The following is a 16,012-nucleotide window of genomic DNA, read 5'->3' as shown; positions in this document are numbered from 1 at the left end:
TTATGTAAGAATTTAAAAAAATTATAATGATAAGATTAGATAAAATAATTTAATATCGTCAAATGACATTAATTTTGAACTATCAAGTCAATTCTACAATTATATATATATATAAATATTATGTTGCTTTCGTGTCCATCAGGCATTGAAGTTTCATGAATATTGCAAGACAGTGTCTTAAATGTTTCATGGCACGTCGACGAGTTAGGCATATATAACAACGTTCGCACGTCAACTATAAAACAAATGGTACGTGAAAATTCATTATTCACATTTTATAATTATTATTTTATTTATTTAAGTTATTATTTTTTAATTTTAAACTATAATATATTTAAATTAGAATAATAATAATTTAAATATTAAATTAAATTATTAATTAATATATAATTAATGTAATTATAAAATATGAAAAAAATAAATTAAAAATATTATTATTAATAAAATAATATTATATTATTATTTTGATAAATTTAATAATTAATCTAATATATAGTTATAGATAAAGAGATTTTAAATTTATAAAAAATATATACTTTTTATCAAATTTTAAAAATAAAAATAAAGAATCCAATACTAAATTACTAATCTTCTTAAAATCCTCTTGATACGTTAAACCCACACGTATCTTCCTTGGAGTTGGCTTTTGTTTTGTTCTTGATTGGTACGTACGTACCAATGTAGCCTAGTTTATCATTTATCCTTATCCAAACATAAAGCCTTTCCTGTCTTGCATTTGAGAGCGTTGAGCCCTCTCTCTTTCTTCTTCGGCCTGTCTAAATTGTTAGCTGAAAATATAGCTTTTGGATTCATTTCGGTTAAATCTAGCACATGCCCTTCTCATTTATCCCCTTTTTCTCTCTCTCTCTTTCCAAGTTTTCCATTTGATAACTTCCTCTCATTCCAACTTGTAAGTTTTTCGTTCTCTTTCTTCTTGCTCTATCAAGAAAGTTGATATTTTGTTTTATTTTTTTCAGTTTGTCATATACCCGTTTCCTCTCTGCCCTCCTTCTGCTTTCTATCCCTCGTACGTGGCAATTATCGAGTTTACATTCTTCTCCCAGCTGTCTCCAGAAAATTTAAGCTTTTGATATATTATCTCCAATTTGATAGCTACTTACATTTTTCTCTCTAGCCTCTTTTTGGGTGTGATTTGGAGGAGAGGATGATGATGATGACAATGGAGGGGATGATGGGTAAGGGGGGACTGGATGATATAATAAGGAGGCTTCTGGAAGGGAAAGGAGGGAAGCAGGTGCAGCTATCTGAAGGGGAGCTCCGTCAACTCTGCATCAACGCCAGACAAATCTTCCTCTCTCAGCCCAATCTCCTTGAGATTCGTGCTCCCGTTCGCATATGCGGTCATCTCTCTCTCTCTCTCTCTCTCTCTCTCAGAAGATGGTGATGATGATTTTGAATTATGTAATTACAAGAAGTTATGCATACTGTGCCTGTTCGTGGATGAATACAAATTATCTTGGACATACTTGAAAGGAGATTATCGATGAAAGTTTCGGTTATAAATTATAGGTTTCTGGTAATTAAGTTGGTTATATAAATTGTCTTGAAGAATCTAATTATATGGGCTTTTATTCATACACTTTGTTAATGTCAAGGTGCGGCAATTTTCGGTCTTTCTGTTGAACTAAAGGATGTGTGGCTATATAAATTTACTATCTTAAGGCATTGTGGATGAAATGACTTGAAAGGTTGGTAGCTTAAAATGAATGTTAAGCTTTCTGAGGGTAGAGAAATTGTATTGCGTTTGTTTCTACTATGTTGATTAGCATATCGGTACGCTATTTGTGTCCAATTTAATCATGCTTGACATTGGTTTTATGCTATTTGAATTCTATACAAATTGCCACTTGCTGTAGATTATGATCTTGAACCCAAAGGAGAACCCATTCTACGTATTAAGCACGGGGTATCTTCCTTGTTATCCTTGGTTCTAATATTGCAGGCCTCTTACAGGTGACATACATGGACAATTCCGAGATCTACTGCGGGTTTTTGAATACGGTGGCTACCCTCCTACTGCAAACTACCTCTTTCTCGGTGATTATGTAGATCGAGGCAAGCAAAGTTTGGAGACGATATGTCTGCTTCTAGCCTACAAAATTAGATATCCTGAAAATTTCTTCCTGTTGAGAGGAAACCATGAAGATGCAAAGATCAATCGGATTTATGGATTTTATGACGAGTGTAAAAGGAGGTTCAATGTTAGGTTATGGAAACTATTTACCGACTGCTTTAATTGTTTGCCTGTGGCTGCACTCATTGATGGAAAGATACTTTGTATGCATGGAGGACTCTCTCAGGAGTTGCAAAATTTGGATCAAATAAAGGAACTTCCCAGGCCTACTGATGTACCGGATAGTGGTCTCCTCTGCGATCTGCTTTGGGCTGATCCCGATCCTAATGTTGAGGGCTGGGCAGAGAGTGATCGAGGTGTCTCATGTACTTTTGGACCTGATAGGGTTGCTGCATTTTTGGATGAGAATGACCTTGATCTCATTTGCCGAGGTCATCAGGTAAAGCAATCTTATTTTGAGCAAGCCCTGATGTACAGGCAATAAAAGCCTTCCTAGCATCCTTTTGCAGCATGCATCCTGGTCATTCCAGCGAAATAACTGCTAGGTAGGAGCTAGATCTTCTTTCAACCTGTCTATGTTAAGACTTTTTTGAACTCATTGCAGGTTGTGGAGGATGGATATGAATTTTTCGCTAAAAGAAGATTAGTCACAATATTTTCAGCTCCAAACTATGGTGGAGAGTTTGACAATGTCGGTGCTCTATTAAGTGTTGATGAATCTTTAGTGTGTTCTTTTGAAATATTAAAACCACTCGAGAGTAAATTAGCATCAGCAAGCGGGTCTAATACATCCCGGATGAAACTTGGAAAGGTATGTGCTCAACCACATTAATTCTTTTTTAGTAATGCTACATACAGTCGTGGAGTGCGCAAGTACCGTGCAGTCACTTTGAAAAAAAAAATAGGTTCTACTATTAAAAAATTAATTTTCTTTTCATGTGAGTCCCGTGTTTATTCACATTTTTCAAAATGATTGACCGACGCTTGCACACTCACAACTGTAACTATAATTTCTCTTTATTATTTTATTTATTTTTTGCTCTTTTTCATGTTTACCACGACTTAACTTTGTTATCTACCTGAAGTACTTTTGGCTAGCTTCTTTTTCTCATCTTTGTTTGACAGCCCCAGTAGGCTGGAATCATTTGATTGTTCAGAGATTCCTTCTGTTCAAATAGGAGATACAACTAAAAGATACAGCAAGCTCAGTTCATGTTAGGGTTTGAATTATTGGTTAATCGACAGGCTTTGCAAAAGAGAAGCCTTAACCTTCATGATATGATGGAAATTATTTTAAGAAGTGTAAATTGATAACTCTCTTCCGTGCAGATGCAGAGATTTTTGCTTTGAACACTCATTGTACGTTATAACTAAGAGTATTTGCACTCAAGTATCAAACGGCATGCCTGGATTTTCGTTGAGCATCTTTGTATATGTAGTAGATGTAATTTGTTTTGATCACCACCTCTTAAAAATTAAAATGGCCGATTACATGAATGAATTCTAATCGAACTTTTCCTTTGGATTCTGTCATTGAACATATCGGCGACGACGGAAAGCAGTTAGATGAACAGTTTGTATAATAACAAACAGATTACATAACAACATATTAGAAATTGCGTTGACAAAAGATGTTCTGATCATTTTTTACATTATATTGACAAATGAAATTATCGAAATACCTTACGTTTTATACCAAATGGAACCATCTATTCATTTGAAATGTAGAGCACCCTTATCATAGGCCTCGTTGAGCAATCAATGCCATTGAGATGTCTGGATGATTGATATAACATTAGCTTGCAAAAAGGAGGTATGGGTTAGAGTAATACTACAAACAGTCGTAGAGTGCGCAAGTGCCGTGCAATCGTTTTGAAAGAGTGAGATCTACTATTAAAAAATTAATTTTTTTTTATGTGAATCCTGTATTTATTCATTTTTTTCAACATGATTACACGCGCTTGCAGTCTCACGATTGCAACTATCATTTCTGAGACAGAAAAGGAAGGGAGAACCGAAAAAAAATGAAAACAAGAGTTGAGGATATGTGACATCTAGACAACAAGAAGCAAACTTGAAAAAATACAAATCATTTTTCACAAAAAGAGTTGTTGAGGATTTTTCAGATCTAGGTTAAACAATCTTCATGAACCAAAATTTACTTTTCTGAATAACAGAACAAAAATATCAAGAGGCATTCATTTATGGTATTATAACAAAAGTTGAGACATGATTTGACAAGCAACTATTTATGTTCACCTACAACGAGAGTCATCTTCCAATTCCCCTTCTGCTTCCTTGATTGCTGACATCCCTCTTGGCTTCCAGTTTCCTTGCGTTGCGTTGAATAACTGCAAGCTTTTGGCGATGGCTATGACTCTTCCTTTTGCTGCATGATCAAAACAATCATAAGAAAAAAGAAAGACTAATGATAAGTCCTTTCCAGAATTTCATAATTGGGAAGGATTACTGTTTTCTAGGGGTGAAAACCGACGTCGTCGGCGCGGTTTTTGGGCAAAACCGACGCCGACCGACGTCTAGAAAAATGGATGAGGTGCCGACCGTAACCGGTCGATGGCGAGGAGGACACCGATCGAGGCAGTTCTCTGCCGGTTCTCGGTCGGCGTCGGTTCTTTGGCGGTTCTAGTGAGATAATTATGAGAGAGAATGAGAGAGGGAGAGATGCATAGGAGAGAGAGAGACTTACAGAAGAGAGAGAGAGAGAGGGTTACAGAGGCGAGTTCGGGAAGAAGAAGATCAGGAAGAAGAAGAATACTCTTAACGAAACGACGCCGTTTCACTTAAGTTTAAGTGGAACGGCGTCGTTTCAGACTTATTATTTTTTGCTTACGTCCTTAATAAAACGACGACGTTTGGTTTAATGCCAAACGGCGTCGTTTCCCGTATCAGTTGCAGTACTTCTTAACTAAAACGGCGCCGTTCAACTTAAACTTAAGTGGAACGACGCCGTTTTGATAAGGGTATATTAAAAAAAAAAAAGATTTTATTATATCGGTCGGTTCAGCGGTCCGGTCCAGCTTCAAACCGAGACCGAACCGCTGAACATCGGTTTCTTGAAATTTCCACCGCACGCCGACCGGTTCTCCACCTTTTCCGGCCGGTTCCTGACGCGGCCGGTCGGTTCGCGTCGGTGGCGGCCGGTGCTGTCGGTTTTTGTACAGCCCTACTGTTTTCTATACAAAAGAAATAACCATTTTAAATGGCATATATGCTACAATTCAGTGTCATCTCATAGCTAATAAACTGAAGGAAAAGAACTGTCAATCTCATCTACGTGCTACTTTTATAATCAAGAAGAGCATAATAAAAAGAAAAATAAATAGGACAAGAACAGGAGTTAATCTGACGAACAAAAAAAGGGGGAAGCAACCAGTAACCTCAAAAAGCTCAGCACTCTGTAAAGAAATTATAATGGAAAATTGATCTCAGATATACAGCAGAAAGAGTGGTCTGACCTTATAAATAGCAATCCTGCAGTCAGAGCCATCCCTCCTACTGCCCAAGAAACCCTTTCCCTAAATGGCATCTCTCTCACCCATTGCTGGAAATCTTCGAACACCCCAGAATTAGCAGTTCCCTTGGGCACCTTAGAATGCGAAGCACTCCATGAATCAGCAATGGAATCTAGACTTGCTTTTCCTCCATAGCAAGATGTGTCCTCCGTGCTCATGTACATTTCATCGGTTGGGTTAACAGAAAAACCTGCAGCAAGGCAAAGCTCAGTGCCATTTGATACCCATTTAGAAGCCCTGCCACAGATGAAGTCTTTAAGTCCACATGGTGCTAGAACCTGGCAGGTAAATTTTAATCAGAACTGGTATTTTTTTTGGCATTCATAAGAAGAAGATTTCAAATGGCAAAAATTAACACCAAAAGAAATTTTAAATGGCACTTTTTATTGTTACAAATGCTCCCCTAACAAATCAGCCACTCCTCACAAACAATATATGCGATGGCTTTGGCACAATAAATCATAAATACAAGCCAACAGCTCTCAACTCCTATTTTGAGCATTATTACAGTAAGCATTCTTCACACCATCAAACAGTATCATTTCAAGCAAATAACCTAAAAATAACGGTGCGCCATAAGTTCTCAGATCGCTATATAGTGCAGAGGCAGACCCACATAGGACCTTTGGGGGCATGCCCACCTAAGTTTTTTCAAATTCCTATATCAGTATTATGTACAAGTGCCCCTGAAATTAGTTTTTGCATCTCCAAGATAATTGCTTTTGAGTTTTGACCCATTGAATCGGATAAAAAAAAAAAAAACAAAATTAAGTTTTGAGTTGTATGCGATTAGGCTTCTTAATTGGACTTCGTGCTATCAAAAAAACAATATGGGCTCCCCAAAGTTCTCTCATATAAAGGCCCAAGTGTGTACATCTGTGCAAAACTGTAACTGCCCAATAAAGGCCCAAATCACATCTGAGCTCATACTCCAGTAGGACTAGTCAAAGTTACAACTAGAACCTCTAGAAATCATTATAAAGGGCTTTTTTTAACTTTTTTTTATTGGCACTGGGTGTTCGAGAACCGCCTCCCGACTAATCCCAATAGTGCACAGGCCCTCGGTAAGGAGTTTCCCGCAAATGCACCTCGGGTAATTCAAGGGAAAAATCCCCAGTCCGATGACCCCTAGAAATTGTTTGCACCCACTGGGATTCAAACCTTGGATCTTGGAGGAATCATACCACCAAGACCAAGGCCTTTCTATGCACAATCACACAATATGGGGTATTACAATACACTTGTAACTACGCAAGGAAGGCTCAAGCCACATTTGAGCCCATACTCTAAAATGACTAGTCAATGTTATAATTGGAGCCTTGGAATCATTATAAAAGGCTTGAACTTTTCCCCCATAAGTAATGTGGGATCTCATTCACTATCTTCCCATACACAATCCGGGGTGTTAATGAAACCAATACTACAAAAAAACACTATACAACTCCCTTCTATCCTACTAACATTCTCTTCTCTTGCTTTATAATTAGGGTTTGTTAGTAATAGATCTATTCGAAGTTCTAACACATCTGCAATACTTCATGAAACAAGCCGAACAACTTGATATGGAAAACTTAGAAAAATCTGTATTCGAAAGGAAAAAAGTAATTCAAAATTAGAAAACTTCCATATTGAGAGAAGAGAAACTGGGATGAGTTCATAAATATGTGACTTTTTTATATAGTCGTGACTTTTGCATATGGATGAAAGACTTGTCTTTTTTCTTTAAAAAAACGCATTTATACACCTTATCCAACATAAACCTTTTTCTGCATGCATATTCACCAACTGAATCTACTATCCTGATCTTTTGATGAGCTTTTCAGTGGAGAAGTTTAAGAGTTATCCACACACCTGTGCCTTTGCATCCATAGAGAAGTAAGCATTGGAGCAAGCCTCATAGACTCTCGCACAAAAAGAGCTGCATATCAGAGGAGGTCCTGCCTGAACACCAACACGTGGATGACATATGGAACACTCCAACAGTTCCCATAAGTGCATGCACTCTGGGCTGCCTTCTCCTGTTGAAGCCAACCTCCTGACAGATAGCAATGCAGGATACGTCTGGGCTACATCACAGCAAGTCTTTCTGCGGAAAACCCTACAAAGTGTCAAATCTTTGGCACCCTTGCTTACCTTTCTTGGAGGTTTTCCCTCGGATGAGAAAGGTGGAAAGCGGCCACCTTGGGAGACACACACTCCATCAGGTTTACCTACATTGGAATAGATTCCATGAATTCTCATCCTTTAATTCCATAGAGGAACTTTTAATATCAGAAAACTTCTACTTCTTTTCTTTTACTTCTTGTTATTTATTCTCTTTTGCATGGATACTATTATAAATCTTTAAACTTCAGAATTGCAAAAGTTAGTAAGACGTTTGAAGCACAGACTCAAAATCAATTACAACCCCCCATTCTCTAAAAGAATTTAGCGAGGACCCCATTTCACCAGAGCATTAGTCCAATGAAAAAGATCAACAAACCAATGCTTCGAACTTCAAGAATGAAAATCCATCGCTAATAAAGACAGCCTTCATAAAACTAATACCACAGACAACAAGCTCGTTGCTAATTTCACAATAAAGAATAAATTACTTATAACTTACCCAAATTCAAGATACGTGAAACAAACAAAGGGAAAAAATGCTCATAGAGAAAACAAAGACAAAGATAGATTGGTATACCCAGAACTGTACTTTTTGATACCCAAATGGATATCAAGAAAAGGGATTCAGTAAGAGCCACTAAGCTGAAAATATGTAAAAAGAAAGAACCCTAACAAAAGAAAGAGAAGATTACCAAAGGAAAAGGGCAGGAAAATATTGACAAAGAGCAGCCAAATCAGAAACCCAGAATCCAATTTCCTCGTTCCGTCCATCTTGGACAGAACCGTGGGACTACAGAGCAATACTAGCTGACTTACTACGGAGTAAACGGAATCGCCCAAATACACAGTATGGTTCGGTTTTGGCAGTCCGACTCCTTCGAGCGCTCAATACTTTTTTATCCGAAAGTTAAATACCCGATTAAAATTGGGGAGCGCCTGGACCATGTACATGGGCATGGCTATTAGCCAGTGAAATCCTTGTTTCTTCATGTTCTTATTAGTTATTATTCCCCCTCCCGAGTACATTCTATGGGCCAATTGGCCATGGGCTTCTATCAACTTTTATGGTATAAAGAAAAAAGATTTGTACGGTTTTAAAATGTTTAATTTTTACAAGAAATATTACTTATCATTCTCGCATCACATATTAATATATGATTTGTCATTTTTATTTTTCTATTTAAACATATGCATGTATATATATTAATATGTATGTATTTAAATAAAAATAATAAATTACATGTTAATGTATTATACATAGGATGATGAGCATAATTTTCTTTTTTTAAAAAAAAAAAATAGGTGACACTTCAACAAAAAGACTTGGCTTTCCTCCTTTTACCTTTTTACCAGGATGTCTCCTATTAAACTTCAACTGCCAGTGTTATATGTAATTTTAACCGTAATATTAACAATAGTAAAATAATTTATTTCTCATATTCCTTATATCATAACAGAATCCGACCCTCGTGTCCATATCTCTCGTATTTCTTTTTCTCCTCCTTTGCACGTGCAACAATTACAACTAGAACAAGAAGTTGTGCAGCTATGGGATGGAAGAATTGTATTCCAACAAAAAGTTGAGATCCTACTAACACAGGATATGGAGGATCATGACTCGAGAGAGTCACGTCGCATTAAAGATGTTGACTTGCTATCCGGTACGGAGGACAGGCGCCCTCAACACAGGATATGGAGGACCATCTCAACATGAGGTATAAAAGCCAAATCCCATGTTACAATTCCCTCTCACGTACTCTCACATACAAAAATTATCTCTAAGGATCAAATGACTGACTTAGGTATCGGAAGTATATTACCACCCTCGAGCCCTCACATCTCTTGTGTTGTAGGAATATTGAGCCCAATAACCGGTATGCAAAACATGTCGTTAACAGATACAAAAATTACATTGAGAGTAACTCAACAATAGCCACGATTTGTAATAGAAGATCAAAAACAAGAACAACCAAAATAAGAAGAAGAGTGCAGCTATGGGTTCCCAATAAGGGAGAAGAATTTAGGGAAGTATTGCAATATTTTCATGATGTGTTTGTAATTTGGTGTTCTTTTTGCATTCTTGTGCCAAATACAAACTTTCTATAGAATGTAGGTCAGTGATGTTGTCAACCAATATTTATTAGTGGAGACTGTTAGTTTATTTTTACTTTGTGAAATTTCACTAATACGATCGAGTCTAATTATTTATGCTTCAATTTCCGTTATTGCAACTATGTGACTAGCCGGATCTGGAAGGAGACTTGGTTGGCAAGCTTCTTCTACAAACCATGTAATTATGAGTTGTTTGTGAGGCAATCTCTAAATATGGAAATGGCGATTGTCATGGTTTGTAGCTAGAGCTTTGTGGAGGCCCAACGTCCTTATCACATCACGCAGATATATAAGGGAAAGTTAAAAAGTTTATTAACTAGCTAGAGCTTGATCCAGAAGTAGTAAAAGGATATTGCTGGAAGTAAATTATGTTACATCCAGCTTATATATATATAAAAACTAACATGCATGCGAACCGTTTACTACAGAGTCATCTCCATGCACTCTTCCATTAGTACTGGCCGAGACCCTCTGATCGATCCCTAATTGGCCGGCCTTGAACTTTTGGACTCGCTTTTTCATGCTGCAGCTTCCTCATGATGATGATGATGATCTTCCTTTTCTTTAACAAATGAAAGGAAGGATCGGAGAAGTCCAGATTGGGGGCTGATGATCTGCCCGGAATAATGCCTCCTGTACTGACGTATCATCTTGATGAGATAAAAAAGGAGAGCAAGAAGACAAACGGAGCCACAGAGTAAGAAGAGTCCCCAGAAGCTTCGGACTTGTAGGCGAACGACGTCCTGCTTTGTACCTTCAGAGCTGCATGCACTTCTTGTGAGCCATTTGTCGTGAAGCCTTTGTAGACCCCCGTTCTCTGACAGTGTTAGGATCGCTGTTGACATGTCAATTGCTAGTGGCGAGTCTCGTGGAAATGCCTATTAATTAACCACATCATGATGATGATGATCAGATCATCGAATTATTTAATATTATATATATATATATATTATATTAACATAATTAATTTTATTATTATAATTAATTAGTACGTACCTAATGTTATTAATTATAATTACTAGTACGTACCTAATGAAATTGATCATGATCCATTTTGAGACGTTCCAAGCTAGCTCGACTTCTTTAACGCCCAGCCGGCCTTGCTAGCTCTCTAATTACTTCTTTAAATAATTGTAGGGGGAATTAAATATATAACCCTTGATAAAATATAATCACCCCGGCCCTCAAAGTACTAGTACTACTACTAAATTATTGCAACAATGTACGTACCCACTCTATTTTAATTAACATAATAACCCTGATAATATTTAAAAAATTATAAAAACATTTAAAAAATTAAGTATATTTATAAAAAGATTAAAAACTAAAAACTAAAAAATAAAAACTGAAAGTTATTTTTTTTAGGAAAAAAAGTTTTAAAAATAAAAAAGGGAATAATATTAAACAATATTTGAATAATATTTGAAAATATTAAAACTATTTAATTATGAATATATATATGTTTTATGTTTTAGAGTATGTATTTAAATTTTTTTTAAATAATTTGATATAAATATTTTTTTAATATTTATTGTTTTCTCATTTGTAACGGGTACGCACGTATATATAATTAATTAGTCTTATCTCCCGGAGAGGAAATTAATTAGTAGCTAGGGTGCATATATTGCAATTTCTTGATATATATATAGTTTGAAAGGGTAATTAATGTCAAAACTGATCATATATGGCTGCTTGGGGGTGATTATTACAAATTACAGGGTAGTTTGAAGACGATTTATGTTTTTTAGCCCTAAAATTGTATAATTATCAGTAAATGACACGAGTACTACTCAATATATAAGTAGTACAGTACAATATTTTATATAATATGCCCAATCAATTTAAACTAAAGCAATACAGTAATTAATCTACCAGAATTTATTACTGATCATGCCAATAAATTCTATAAATAACTTAGAATTAATGCATGGCATATTATATTCTTAATTATAAGAATGCATGCATGCATGCATGGCCTTATATATATATATATATATATATATATATATATATATAATGCAGAGAGAAAAAAATAATTAATATGTGGATCGAAATTCATGTATTGTGCTGAACATGTTGCAAATTATTAATTAACCCTTCCATGCACTTGTGTGCAGGTTTAAAAATGCATGCGCATGATTAATTAATTCCTGCACTTCATGATCAATGTTTTCTGCCGCGCTTGTTAGTAACAACGAATTAATGATGCAGATCAAGAGTAGTGCATGCATGCGCGCAGCACAAAGCTATATATATATATATATATATATATAGGTATTTAATTACTAGCTAGATTAATATATATATATATATATATAGATATAATATATACTTACAAAACCCCAGCCCATTTTGGTGAATTCTTGACCAACTATACCAAATTCACATCTGGTGGAAAGGAAGAGCTCCATATATGCACGCTCGTCAACCACTGCAGCAACTCCACCCTTACTGGGACCGTCCCTCAATGCTTTCTCAAATTCTCCAATCGAATTCAGAGGAACTAGTCTGGACCTGTGTATGTTGAGCTCGTCTGTTAAATAATTTTCAGCAAATGAACCTCTCTGGAAGCCGATTGGGTCACTGCTTGTTACTAAACTTCCGATCCCTTTCACTGGGGATGATAGCTGTTCCACTGTCAGGATTGATGTCATGCTTGCTGTGTAACTCGAGTTCAGTATTAGAACTACAAACAGCCATATTATCAGCACAAACCGACCCAGAGTGCTTGCGATCCTCTCTCCTATGAACGTACATGTATATATAATATATTAATTAATTATATATAATAGCTAGATGATCAGCTAGCTAGAGCATTTTAATTAATAATCACTACTTACTGTGAGAGAAAAACAATGTTGAAAAGCTAAACCTGCAAATTAAGTTACACCATGCACCAGATTAGCATTTGGCCGGGGGATCATATATATATATATATATATATATATATTAGATCAAGATTCATGAAGACTATATATTTGAGTACTCTAATTTGTTTCCACACTAGCATCACCAATTAATGAAGGACTTTTAATTTCTTGACCAAGCTTTCATTTTATATATACAGCTTCACAATATCTATCCATGGTGATCAAGATCATGCATGATATATAAGTGGAAATATATATATATATATATATACACATATGGACTCACCATATGATGGTGACAAATTGTCTTCTGGGAGGACCCCTAAACTCATCATTCGTCCTGCGCTCCAAGATCCATACAACTGCTCCCACAACAAGGAAAAATACACCTGTGGCACACCACATCATTGGAGTAAATGGTCTCAGAAAAGCCCAAGCGCTAGAGTTCAACTTCGAAACTGGGGCCACTACTACTAGCCCAGACTCAATATATGGCTGCGTAAAATCCACCATCCTTGTCCGGTTTGTGGTAATTGTAATGTCGCCAACCACAGCATCCAAGGCCTAAATATATGGAGTTCATTAAAAAGATCAGGAAATTAAACCAGTGAAATAGCAACACAGCTAGAGCTTCATACGTACACATCTATATCTATATATATCTATACCTAGCTATATAACAAATTAAGCTAAAGAAACTTCTTTTAATATATTAATTAATTTCTACTTACACCAGTTGTGATCAGGTGCAAAAGATCTGAGGTTACCGGATTCTTATGTCCATCCCCAAATGGAACGAACTTATATGGGACTGCATATGGCAATTCGTCCTTTGCAGCATTAAATACATCAATGCAAAAGCCACCATACGAATCAGAGTTCTCTATCCGCGAGACAAACTCATGATAACTAACACGGTTTGGCACTCCAACGCGAAGTTGCCTTCCGCTGCTTGAGAAAACCCACCCACGAGGCTTTTGAGTGGTTTGGCCAGGCCAGATTACGCCATATAGTTTCTGTTTTGAGCTGGAAGTATTGGGCTCATGTGCATTGTATTTGTCTGGAGACGAAACTGATAAGCCTGAAGAATTGGACCAATAACCAATTGTCCTAATTCCTGTGCCAATGACATTGATGACTTCGTATGCAGGGTGAAAGAGGTCCCCCTCTGAAGTGAACTCTAGTTTGCCAGTTACACCTGTTATATTAACCTTTAAAATGCTACTAAGCAACAGGTTCCCTCCATCAAAGATACTCATAGCATCAAACTGCAATCTTCCTCCGTGAAACTCGGTCAAACTTGTATCATTTGAAAAGGATATGTTCCCCCCCTGATTTAGAAATTTATCAAGTGAATGAGCAAGAAGCCAAACAGTGTCATAGGCGTACATACCATAAGTATTTAGTCCAAAACGACTGTTTTCTGTATTTGATGCAGTCAAATTGTTCCACCTTTTAAAAAGTTCTCTTTTGGGTTCTGAATCCGGCATATGCATGCGCAACGTAAGAACCCCTTGAATACTGTCCACTGCCGCTGAAGTCAGGGAAGATTCCGTGTCAAGTACTGTGGAGAGCCAATCGGTGGCTATCCACACATATCCACTTCGCATCATTCCCAGTTCCCGGGCCACATTAAGTACATCTAGACCCCAGGTAGCATAAATGTGGAGGATAATGACCCGAGACTCCATTAAAGCAACCTTAAAAAGTGCATTTTTGATTTCAACACTACTTAATTTGGGGCTCATAGGTGCTCTGTAAGAGATTTTACAACGCTTCTCGGCTAGCTTGTCCCCTAATGCAGAAACCCCATTTCTGCCATGATCATCATCAATATAGATTGCTATTACATCTCGCCATTCGTAGTAGCCAACAATATCTGCCACGGCTGCCATCTGGAAGTCATCACTTTGCGTTGTTCGAACAAAGTAAGGGAACTGAAGTGAATTCAAGGTAGGGTCTGTTGCGGCAAAGGATAATAGAGGGACTTGGAGCTCATTCGCAATATGTGAAATTATATGAGCCATAACTGATTGCTGGGGACCAATTATGGCCACTGTATCGTCCTCCATAAACCGCAGAGCTGGAAAAGAAATAACCGGAAATAAATTATTAAGGAAGTACTAGTAATGAAAAACTGTGAACTTAAGAATAGAAGACGTAGGATATTGTTGCAGAGGACGTACCCTCAACAATTCCCAGAAATCCGCTAGATAATTTTGTATCCTGCATCGCAAGTTTTAGCTTAGTTCCATTGAGAACATCTGTTCTGGAATTCACTTCATCGACTGCAAGTTCTATTGCTAGTTTTGCAACTTTCCCAACGGAAGTATTGAAGGACAAAATGGCCCCAATGTTAACGACATCCGGTCTTGGAGAAGCAGCCGTACCGGTGCTAATAAAACGCCCATTGTAGAAAATCATTCCCAGAAGCCACAAGTACACGATCTTCATGGTGCATGGATTTTACGTACTACAAATTAACACAGCAAACGAAAATAGAAATCTAGAGAGAGAGAGAGAGAGACAGACAGACAGAGAGAGAGAGAGTAGATGCCGACGGTGTGATCGGGAGGGATGAGAAATCTAGAGAGGGAGACAGAGAGACAGAGGCTCTGTTGAGCCGAAAACAATGGAGCTTCTTCCGTAAGATAGAAAGAGAGAGAGAGAGGGTTGATAAAGTGGATGCAGTATCCGTGTGTTGTGCTTTTCTGTGTGAAAGCGAACGGTGGATGCACTTCTAAGTTGGTGTTTTCTTGGTTGAAGTGGACGGCCAGGATGAGATTGTAGAGGGTGACGCGAATTGTGATAATAAATGCATCATTATAACTCATCATTATAATTTTTTTAAATTTTAAAACAAAATATAATAAACAAATGAAATATTTTTAAATTTTAAAATATTAATAATATTAAAAAATAATTTTTTAACAATATTAAAAAATAATTTTCTTATCAAAAATTTCTCCAAAATTATATTTTTTTTAATTTTTCTTTTACTTAATAATTTAAGTAAATGTTTACTTAATGATTAATTTTAATTACTATTCTTACATGAATTTCTTATCAAAAATTTGTATTGAATTATATTTTTAAATTTTTTTTTTTACTTAATGATTAAGTTTTTTTAAAAAAAAATTAATTACTATTCCTATATGATTAACTTGGACCAAATATTTTATTACATGTCATGTGTTGGCTGTAATAAAAAAACTGAATATAAGTATAATAAAAACTTCGTTTGTATATATTGCAAAACCAAGGGGTCTGCAAACCACGGTATGTATCTTACAATT

General features: G+C 36.4%; 3 protein-coding genes across 9 annotated transcripts; 1 reads left to right on the top strand and 2 right to left on the bottom strand.

Annotated features, from left to right (window-relative positions):
• The first annotated feature begins 730 nt into the window (after positions 1–730).
• LOC109012694 (serine/threonine-protein phosphatase PP1-like) lies at positions 731–3,519 on the top strand. 4 transcript variants are annotated; one of them, XM_018994464.2, is made up of 6 exons: positions 731–910; positions 978–1,027; positions 1,136–1,361; positions 1,975–2,534; positions 2,700–2,906; positions 3,194–3,519. In XM_018994464.2, the coding sequence occupies exons 3-6, from the start codon at positions 1,166–1,168 to the stop codon at positions 3,215–3,217; spliced, it is 987 nt and encodes a 328-aa protein (XP_018850009.1). In that variant the 5' UTR covers positions 731–910; positions 978–1,027; positions 1,136–1,165; the 3' UTR covers positions 3,218–3,519. The 4 variants fall into 4 exon arrangements, with proteins under 4 accessions (XP_018850009.1, XP_018850007.1, XP_018850008.1 ...); XM_018994462.2 differs by lacking the exon at positions 978–1,027; XM_018994463.2 differs by having other exon boundaries at positions 731–1,027.
• A 190-nt stretch (positions 3,520–3,709) lies between these two features.
• Positions 3,710–8,770, bottom strand: LOC109012695. 3 transcript variants are annotated; one of them, XM_018994472.2, is made up of 5 exons: positions 8,427–8,689; positions 7,480–7,838; positions 5,572–5,906; positions 4,359–4,484; positions 3,710–3,871 (listed from the first exon to the last, which is right to left on the bottom strand). In XM_018994472.2, exons 1-4 carry the CDS (start codon positions 8,503–8,505, stop codon positions 4,367–4,369), a joined length of 891 nt encoding a protein of 296 aa, XP_018850017.1. In that variant the 5' UTR covers positions 8,506–8,689; the 3' UTR covers positions 3,710–3,871; positions 4,359–4,366. The 3 variants fall into 3 exon arrangements, with proteins under 3 accessions (XP_018850017.1, XP_035551598.1, XP_018850016.1); XM_035695705.1 differs by lacking the exon at positions 3,710–3,871 and adding an exon at positions 3,877–3,894; XM_018994471.2 differs by lacking the exon at positions 3,710–3,871 and having other exon boundaries at positions 4,150–4,484; positions 8,427–8,770.
• A 1,375-nt stretch (positions 8,771–10,145) lies between these two features.
• Positions 10,146–15,369, bottom strand: LOC109012739 (glutamate receptor 3.6-like). Of its 2 annotated transcripts, none has more exons than XM_035683108.1 (6): positions 14,903–15,369; positions 13,448–14,799; positions 13,003–13,280; positions 12,687–12,718; positions 12,183–12,589; positions 10,146–10,724 (listed from the first exon to the last, which is right to left on the bottom strand). In XM_035683108.1, exons 1-6 carry the CDS (start codon positions 15,168–15,170, stop codon positions 10,365–10,367), a joined length of 2,697 nt encoding a protein of 898 aa, XP_035539001.1. In that variant the 5' UTR covers positions 15,171–15,369; the 3' UTR covers positions 10,146–10,364. The 2 variants fall into 2 exon arrangements, with proteins under 2 accessions (XP_035539001.1, XP_035539002.1); XM_035683109.1 differs by having other exon boundaries at positions 13,484–14,799; positions 14,903–15,358.
• Positions 15,370–16,012: the final 643 nt, after the last annotated feature.

The sequence above is a fragment of the Juglans regia genome, chromosome 11 (genome assembly GCF_001411555.2).
Source record: "Juglans regia cultivar Chandler chromosome 11, Walnut 2.0, whole genome shotgun sequence".
In the NCBI taxonomy this organism is placed as follows: domain Eukaryota; kingdom Viridiplantae; phylum Streptophyta; class Magnoliopsida; order Fagales; family Juglandaceae; genus Juglans; species Juglans regia.
This window is presented reverse-complemented; position numbering and strand designations above follow the sequence as displayed.

Excerpts from the sequence above, each read along its gene's own strand:
- LOC109012694 (XM_018994462.2), top strand. The coding sequence starts at position 1,166 with ATGATGATGATGACAATGGAGGGGATGATGGGTAAGGGGGGACTGGAT. Across the intron at positions 2,535-2,699 it reads TCATTTGCCGAGGTCATCAG|GTTGTGGAGGATGGATATGA; the intron begins GTAAAGCAATCT and ends AACTCATTGCAG. Across the intron at positions 2,907-3,193 it reads CCCGGATGAAACTTGGAAAG|CTTCTTTTTCTCATCTTTGT; the intron begins GTATGTGCTCAA and ends ACTTTTGGCTAG.
- LOC109012695 (XM_018994471.2), bottom strand. The coding sequence starts at position 8,505 with ATGGACGGAACGAGGAAATTGGATTCTGGGTTTCTGATTTGGCTGCTC. Across the intron at positions 5,907-7,479 it reads CTATGGATGCAAAGGCACAG|GTTCTAGCACCATGTGGACT; the intron begins GTGTGTGGATAA and ends TTTACCTGCCAG. Across the intron at positions 4,485-5,571 it reads GCAGGATTGCTATTTATAAG|CAAAAGGAAGAGTCATAGCC; the intron begins GTCAGACCACTC and ends TTGATCATGCAG.
- LOC109012739 (XM_035683108.1), bottom strand. The coding sequence starts at position 15,170 with ATGAAGATCGTGTACTTGTGGCTTCTGGGAATGATTTTCTACAATGGG. Across the intron at positions 14,800-14,902 it reads ATTTCTGGGAATTGTTGAGG|CTCTGCGGTTTATGGAGGAC; the intron begins GTACGTCCTCTG and ends TTTCTTTTCCAG. Across the intron at positions 12,590-12,686 it reads AACATTGTTTTTCTCTCACA|GAGAGAGGATCGCAAGCACT; the intron begins GTAAGTAGTGAT and ends GTACGTTCATAG.